Consider the following 8,914-nt stretch of genomic DNA (forward strand, 5'->3'; position numbering starts at 1 on the left):
CCCCCTGAATTTTACCATAATTTAATGTTTTGCAGTTGTTAGGTTTGATATCTTAGCTCACCGTGAATCAAACGTATAGTGATGTAGGTCAGGCTCAAATAAGGGGGGTGGGAACTACCGAAAAAGCACCGGAATTTTAAGGAGCCATTGTTTTAGCGAATCATGGGGTGGCGCTTTTTCGGTAGTTCCCACCCCCCTTATTTGATAGAGCCTGACCTACATCTAGATCTATATACGTTTGATTCGCGGCAAGCTAAGATGTCAAACTTAACAACTGCAAAACATTAAATTGTGGTAAAATTCAGGGGGGCATGCCCCCCTGAAACCCCCCACCTTGTCAAAACCGGCAAATAACAAATGCGGGGTGGGAACTACCGAAAAAGCGCCCATGGGGTTGGGGAGGAGGGGGGGTGAATTTATGGAGGTCACTTCTTCTTATTGAGGTCAGTTGATAGAGCAGCACAATAAAGGGTGTGGGGCGGAGAGGATGGCAGAACAACAAGATTGGGACCCGCGCTCGCCAAGTGGCGTTGATATGACACTGTTCCATTTCAGTCAGTATTCCGCCACAGTTCCACGAGCGCTCGCGTACTTACGATTCTTTGATTGAAGCCGACTGAATCGCGAATCGCCAAGTTCTTAAATTTGGCGAGCGGGATCCAGCCCTATCACAGACACACACACACACTCTACCGGGTCTGGGCGCTGAAACTTTGCGAAATCACAAAAGATTTCCCTTACCGGGTCTGTATACTTCGTGACTTTGTTGTTCCAAGTTACTGGGTCTCTATACGACTCGACTTCGAAAAATAGGAAATCTTTCCAAGAATCTAGTCTCAGAGAAGAGTAAGGAAATATATTTTAACGTCCCATGACAGGAGCGTCACATCAAAACATTTTTTAAAAGCTGTAATCTTTTAAAGCATCTGCGTTCTTACTGAAATCGATGTTTATCCAGTGTATTTGGGCAAGATGCCCTTTCAAATCAGGAGTAGTTTACATGCGCCATCTTGTTTCTAACATTCCCATGGTGCAATTTTTTTTCGTTTCCCCTGTCGTATCTTTACAAAATATGAATTAGGTCTCCCAAGTCAAGTCCCAACCCAAGGTACACAGCTAAAATAATGTTTTGCAAAAGTCGTCGTTAGTACAGTCAGGGAGCACATTTTTACCCCACTGTACGATGTTGAAGTTTGATCTCAAATAATTCAAAATCTAAGAATTGGATCACACACACACACACACACACACACACACACACACACACACACACACACACACACACACACACACACACACACACACACACACACACACTCTGCCTGCGTTAATAATAAAATTATAGGCTAATATTGGGCGTTTCGCTGTTGCTCGCAGATCTGAGTTCGATTCCCGAACAGGGAGAAATTGTTTATCTCTACAAGCTCACACTGAAATGAGGGGGCAGAGGTGTCGCTCTCTCAAAATGAGCTATTTGTCGGCGAGGTTAGGCCTACTGAAAGGCCTACTGAAAGTCATTATTTTTGTGATCCTTCGTATGCATCATAAGAGTGGGGGGGGGGGGGGGGGGTATATAGGGCCAAAAGTGAAAAACTGTTTTATTACAGGATCATGATTTTTTTAAAATACATATATTTTTTTGTACGGTCCCAGACCTGCAGAAGTGCCACGCAATGTTTCGTGAGCGTATAAAATAAATGAGTTTCGGTTATTTTTAACTTGGACAGGCTTGAAAGCGAAGAAGCTATAAAACATACGAACCTGTTTCTCGGTCTTTCACGCTGGGATATTGTATAATATCCCTCTCAGCCTGGGTTAGCCCTGACAGGCAGGGTCAGCCTGCAAACAAAAAGATCTAAATTGTGTCGATGTGAGCGTTAAAACACCATGAGGCCAATTAAATTTTTCACACACACACACACACACACACACACACACACACACACACACACACACACACACACACACAAACAAATAAACAAACAAACAAACAAACACGCACATACACAAACATACATTATTTGTGGGACGTTTACAAGCGCTGCTAGAGCTGGAGTCTGCTCGATTAATCGAAAACTTGCTAGCAGCGGACGGCTTGCGCCCACTGACCTAAAAATATCTTTTTATGTCAGTGCTTGCGCCAGAGGCTTGCGAAAAGGCTTGTGCTTTGCTTTTTGCCTCCCGCTCGCTACCAGTGGGGGGGGGGGGGAGGCTTCTGGTGAGTTGTGACTCACGGAGAGATAAATACTCTCTGGGCCTACTGTGTCGTGACGTCGCGAACTCTCGTGGCTGTGGGCTCCGTACATATTACAGAAGATTCTGGTTATTTGCGTTGAAAGGCTTGCATCAAAAGTGTAAGACTGTTGTTGTTGGATTTTTTTCCATAGTCTGGTTGTAAATAAGAAAAAGCTCTAGATCTATTCAACGCACTTAAACATTAATAATGGATCAGCTATTCTTGCAATGCAAAGGCCGTGGTGGGGGGTGGGGGTGATGTGCACGGGCCAAGCGCTTCGTCGTCGCACGCAAAAGACCTCAGGTCGATTCCCGTATGGGGAGAAATTTTTACTGAGAACCTCCGTCTTTCTGCTGGGGCGTTGTTCCCTCTCAGCTCAGGTTGACCCTGACATTGGGTTATAGTAAGCCTAGCCCGTCTCCTAAATGTTCTGTATTATGTCATTGGGTGTGTAAAACATCTACAAAATAGGCTACATACATTCGCTACAAAAGCCAATCACAACGACCCCAGGAGTTTTCCATTCTAAGGTAATCTAAGTCTACTTATTACTACCAGAAACACAATGCTAGGTCTCTGTTACTACAATACCACGTTTCCTCTTACTTCATCCACTGGCTCAACTGATCAACAGCGGGAAGTTAAAAATAACTTCCGCTCTCTACGTCTTGCACCAAAACAAGCACAGCCTCTCCCTTCCTCTACGGTTCAGAGTTCACACTGTGAGCGCTCGCTGCTGCTGCAAGTGGCTTGCCAGGTTGCGAGTTGCAAGCTAGTCACGGGACCCAAAGCAAGTCATAGGAGCCAAAGCAAATCCTGGGGGCACAAGAGACTTGCCGGGCTGCGAGCAAGTCATGGGGCACAAAGCAAATCATGGGACTTGCTGTGCTGAGAGCGAGATTTGAGACTTACCGGCCGTCCGCTGCTCGCAAGCTTTCGATTAATCGAGCAGACTCCAGCTCTACCGCGCAGTGACACTGTGAGCGGGGTCTCTCTCTCTCTCTCTCTCTCTTCCCCATCTCTTTTTATAACGTAAGTGGCTTCGCTCAGGGGCGAAGCGTCTATATAATCAATTAATCACTGCTTCCCTTCCTAATTTTGAAACATTGTCGCTGTCAAATTCATCCTTAAACGTAAACCTATTAAATTAAAAGTAAAAAGAGGTTCGTAATCCACAATGAGTATGCCTAACATTCAAAACGGTTTCACGGCCACATAAATAGCCTCCTCACCCCTCTCGGGCCACTCCATAAGCAGTCGCAAGCTTTGATTCATCATCATCCGGTGCCTTGCCGACTGGCGTGGGCGATCATGGACCTCCACTTCCATCTGTCTTTCGAAGCAGCAATGGTGTCTGTTGTTCTTGCTGCTCCCAGCCATGTTGTCATCTTGTCCAGTATCTTTTCCCTCTGTCTGCCTCTACCTCTCTTTCCATCAAACTTTCCTGTTGTTACAATGTTCTCTAATGCTTCTTTCCGCATTGTGTGTCCGAAAAAAATTGCCTGTCGTTTTCTTATATTCGTGATAAGTTGTTTTCTATAATTTGCTTCAACCAGGACTTCTTCATTTGTTTTTCTAGCTTTGATTAAGTAAGCTTAAAGTGAGGCTGGAAGAGTCTACCAATACATTTGAGGGAACATGTGCATAGCAGTCATGGCTGTTTCATTGCCACATATACCCTGTTCACCCCTTTGGGGCCACAGTTATAATCAATCCCAAGCCCTGATTAAGTAAGCTAACGAACACTGGTCGAGTCTACCTCACAAATGTGAGGGGAACTAACTCCTAACAATCTCTTTACTGCTGCATGTGCTTGGTTTTTTTTTCCTCGACTTTTTACTGTCCTATAATCAGATCGTGACCTCGATTATGACTCCAGCTCCAGGCCACGAAAGGCTAACAAAAACAGCCAAATGTGAAATTTTAAAAATGATAATTGTCATGTTCTACCAAAGAGTTAGACTCTCTGGTAGGTCTATAACATATAGATCTAGTACTGACATCTCTGCTTCTTTGCTTTGTGTTTATGTATTCACACCTAAAGTTAATTTAATTTTAGTTGGAACTGATATTTAATAAGATACTTTCCCGATTATTTTGGCGGTTGAACATACAATATGAATTCCGGATTTGTTTTCATTCACAACTCGGAGTCGCCGCCTCGAGTAAGATTCTTCTGTGATATCTACAGGCCATATAGATATATATCTGGTCCCGTTTCACTTTGATTACCCTGTCAAACAAGTCAGCCTTCGCCCCTGGCTTCGCTGATTGCAAGCAAGATGGGGAGGATGACGGGATCTGACACGAGTGGCTTCACTAGTTGGTGTGGACTTGAAGCTTAGGCTAGACTCAACTTATATTAAGTTATATTGCCGGTGATTTGATTTGATGATTTGACCTAGTGATTTGACCTAGTGGTTTGAGGCTTGTGACTTGAACCAGGGGCTTGCGAGCACGAGCCACAAGCGGGTTTGCTACCGGGGTCGTCCGAGGCACAGACTTCTCGGGGACTGTGCAGTCCCCAAGTGTTCCGCACCTGGGGGGACTGCAAGCCATCATCAACATTTACCTCACATCATCATCATCATCCGGTGCCTTGCCGACTGGCGTGGGCGACCATCAAGGAGATTAAAAGTAAACTCATTGGCGACCATGGACCTCCACTTCACCCGGTCCTTCGCGGCAGCAATAGCAATACCTCACATAGTAGTATGTTATTTGGTTCTATGCTACGATTTCAGTGTGGATAGTAGTAGTAGTAGTAGTAGTAGTAGTAGTAGTAGTAGTAGTAGTAGTAGTAGTAGTAGTAACTCTTTTCAAAGCCCCGACACCTTTTTAATCAAGACTTTAAGAAATATGATTTTTTTCTGGAAATATAAAAAAAATGGCTTTGATTTGGGGTAAAAATATGAGAAAATTAGTAAAGGTAGCTGTCGGGGTTGGCAAGTCTGTGCTGCACCTATGTAGGTGGTCATGCTGTTGTTGCTGCCGATCAGAGAACTATAATATGAGATGGTTAGCTCTTTAAACTGGTCATTAATATTATTAGTCTACCCAGTGAAATGTGAAATGTATTTTGAACTGAACACAAAAGATTTGAACTTTTATAATTTTGACTTAAGAAAATCATGTGTATCAGTATCAGTAAATGTAGAACCCTGGATTCTTCCAATTAAAAAGTGTTCTTCAAATCTTGGAAAACAGAATTGAAAAAGATTGAGAAATAACATTTTTATAGACTAAAATCTAAAAACGCCGACATCTCGATCGGAAACAGCTTTTTCCTGTTTAGAGCATTTTGCCATAAAATATTAGTAACAGTGAGAAAAAGTCAATAATGCTGGGCTTAGGGTGTCATGTGCTGAGAGGAAGCACGCTCAAGATTTATTACACTATACGACAAACATCCTCAACCTGTCTTTGCGTGATATAAAATGCTACACACCAATATTATTATCATAATAATAATAATAATAATAATAATAATAATAATAATAATAATAATAATAATAATAATAAGCGAACAATGTAATATTACAGGATTGGGGGGGGGGGGTAAGAGGCAAAGGTAAGAAAAGTGTAAGAAGGGGGGTTGGGGGGAGGGGGGCAACAAGTCCCCCAAAAGATATAATAATAATAATAATAATAATAGTAATAGTAATAATAATAATAATAATACAAGTAATATATTATTTGAACAGCCCCTAATAAAGTTTCCATGTAATTGTCTCCCTTCCTAATGTTATGCAGGCGTCGCCTGTCCCTTGTTATTAAACACGTATTGCCACACTGGAAGTGTGTTTGATGAAAAGGCTACACACTTGAAGACCAAGCCTCTATGGTCAAAACCAGCCTTTGAGTGAGGGCAAGTGGTTTATAACTTTATTACTATCACTATGCCTTTTTGGCATCATTTATATTGATTGACTTGCCCAAAGAAATATATTTCACTATAAAATTAATGTGCTTTCGTCCTGTTCTTGCGCCGACGAAAAATCCCTGGCTACTCGCAATGCAGACGAACGAACGAAAGCCGCTGGACTTCCAGATTGGGCACAATTTTCTTATTCAGGCTGTTTATTAATTTCCACACAGATAGAAATCTATCAATCATTTGCTACCAGCCAATTCTGTAAAAGTAACATTTCGAACTGCTAGACCTGTTGATCAGTATTATACATGCTGTCAATATATCTCGATCCATTTGTGCTTGGTTCCCTCTGTTGAAGAGTCCAAGACACTGTGCGGCTGCTCTGCCTTCCATCAAACATAAAAAGCTGATTTTACAAACTGTCAATTGTTCCCGATTAAAAAAAAGAAATAATGATACCCCCCTCGTAAAATCCTGACCTAAGAAGCTAATAGACCTCAAAGTTAGGGGTGATTTTTTGCAGCATTGTCATAACGTTTTATATAGTTTCATTCAATACTAATAGTTTTATATCTTGGGTAATATAATTGAAGCCTTGCAAAATATGTAGTACCTCAAATTGAGATCACACCAACTTTAAAACAAAATATTGATTGGCTAGCCTAAGGACATGCGAGGGAAATTATTATCCCTTTGACTCCAATTATCACTTTGTACTGTACTGCAGCCCACATTATCATGTTCACTGTTTTGAACGCAGCTTTAATTTCAATTGTGCTAGATCTAGATCCATCTAGAAAACTACGCCTTATTTGCGTAGCTTTAATTCTATTTTTTAATCATTTTTCAGACTTCGTGAACACCACAGAAAGTGATCCTTTTTTTCCATTAAAAAATGGTATCTAAAACGGTCCTTTTTCGGCTTACCTGCCCCCCTTTTTCCCCTTTCTTAAAAAAACCAAAAACAAACAACAACAACATAATAATAATTTCTGTGCATGCCACAGAATTCTACACGTGTAGAATCCTGTGGTGCACTCTCAACTCGTTTGTTGCGAGTCGTTAAAAATGTTCTAGACTAAAGTAAAAATCTGGGGAATGTTGAAAACGAGTGAAGAAGAAAAGCCAGCCATCAGCCAAGCCACCCAAGGCAGTCAACATGGCGGACGGAGTAGATATCGATCTCTATGATAATATAGAGGATGAATTCAGTCAGGTAAGATCAAGTTCCTAATGTGCTTTGCTGTCTTCTGAGGCTGTGTTCCAATAATTGAATGTATGAGTTGCAGCACTTGTTGTAGATTCAGCAATTGTCTCGATTTCGCGGTCTTGGCTCTCCTAAAAATGGGAAGTGGGAAGTCGATGACAATGAATTCAATGATGTCGATGATGACTGAGGAGAGAGAGTGATGATGGCGGCGGCGGCTTTGCTGCACTTCTCTGCTTTGACTTTGCTTTCCCCTCAACAATTAATTCCAATACAGTGGAACCTGCCTTAACTTTCGTCCTGCGGGGGCCGGGTTTATGTGGCCCGATAAGCCTATTTCGGCACCTCGCCTACACATTCTGGTCCCAAGCCCGAGTCCGAGCCCAAAAGATATAATAGTAGTAGTAGTAGTAGTAGTAGTAGTAGTAGTAGTAGTAGTAGTACAAGTAATATATTATTTGAACAGCCCCTAATAAAGTTTCCATGTAATTGTCTCCCTTCCTAATGTTATGCAGGCGTCGCCTGTCCCTTGTTATTAAACACGTATTGCCACACTGGAAGTGTGTTTGATGAAAAGGCTACACACTTGAAGACCAAGCCTCTATGGTCAAAACCAGCCTTTGAGTGAGGGCAAGTGGTTTATAACTTTATTACTATCACTATGCCTTTTTGGCATCATTTATATTGATTGACTTGCCCAAAGAAATATATTTCACTATAAAATTAATGTGCTTTCGTCCTGTTCTTGCGCCGACGAAAAATCCCTGGCTACTCGCAATGCAGACGAACGAACGAAAGCCGCTGGACTTCCAGATTGGGCACAATTTTCTTATTCAGGCTGTTTATTAATTTCCACACAGATAGAAATCTATCAATCATTTGCTACCAGCCAATTCTGTAAAAGTAACATTTCGAACTGCTAGACCTGTTGATCAGTATTATACATGCTGTCAATATATCTCGATCCATTTGTGCTTGGTTCCCTCTGTTGAAGAGTCCAAGACACTGTGCGGCTGCTCTGCCTTCCATCAAACATAAAAAGCTGATTTTACAAACTGTCAATTGTTCCCGATTAAAAAAAAGAAATAATGATACCCCCCTCGTAAAATCCTGACCTAAGAAGCTAATAGACCTCAAAGTTAGGGGTGATTTTTTGCAGCATTGTCATAACGTTTTATATAGTTTCATTCAATACTAATAGTTTTATATCTTGGCTAATATAATTGAAGCCTTGCAAAATATGTAGTACCTCAAATTGAGATCACACCAACTTTAAAACAAAATATTGATTGGCTAGCCTAAGGACATGCGAGGGAAATTATTATCCCTTTGACTCCAATTATCACTTTGTACTGTACTGCAGCCCACATTATCATGTTCACTGTTTTGAACGCAGCTTTAATTTCAATTGTGCTAGATCTAGATCCATCTAGAAAACTACGCCTTATTTGCGTAGCTTTAATTCTATTTTTTAATCATTTTTCAGACTTCGTGAACACCACAGAAAGTGATCCTTTTTTTCCATTAAAAAATGGTATCTAAAACGGTCCTTTTTCGGCTTACCTGCCCCCCTTTTTCCCCTTTCTTAAAAAAACCA

At 41.5% G+C, this 8,914-nt stretch overlaps 2 protein-coding genes across 6 annotated transcripts in view; one reads left to right on the forward strand and one right to left on the reverse strand.

Annotated features, from left to right (window-relative positions):
• LOC101846643 (kinesin heavy chain) overlaps positions 1-1,016 on the reverse strand; it is a 72,706-nt gene extending 71,690 nt beyond the window's left edge. Inside the window, exon 1 of the mRNA XM_005095983.2 lies at positions 939-1,016. The gene's annotated coding sequence lies outside the window, so the exon portion shown is untranslated. The remainder of the gene's footprint in view (positions 1-938) is intronic.
• A 6,179-nt stretch (positions 1,017-7,195) lies between these two features.
• The window catches only part of LOC101846874 (cleavage and polyadenylation specificity factor subunit 6), a 52,216-nt gene continuing 50,497 nt past the window's right edge, over positions 7,196-8,914 (forward strand). For 2 of the 5 annotated variants that reach the window (XM_013081161.2, XM_035969134.1), the window contains exon 1: positions 7,198-7,326. In XM_013081161.2, the coding sequence (XP_012936615.1) occupies positions 7,270-7,326 (57 nt within the window). In that variant the 5' untranslated portion in view covers positions 7,198-7,269. Of the gene's footprint in view, positions 7,327-8,914 lie in introns of all 5 variants that reach the window. The other 3 variants (XM_013081165.2, XM_013081164.2, XM_013081163.2) reach the window with 2 other exon arrangements.

The sequence above is a fragment of the Aplysia californica genome, unplaced genomic scaffold, assembly GCF_000002075.1.
Source record: "Aplysia californica isolate F4 #8 unplaced genomic scaffold, AplCal3.0 scaffold00118, whole genome shotgun sequence".
NCBI classification, from domain to species: domain Eukaryota; kingdom Metazoa; phylum Mollusca; class Gastropoda; order Aplysiida; family Aplysiidae; genus Aplysia; species Aplysia californica.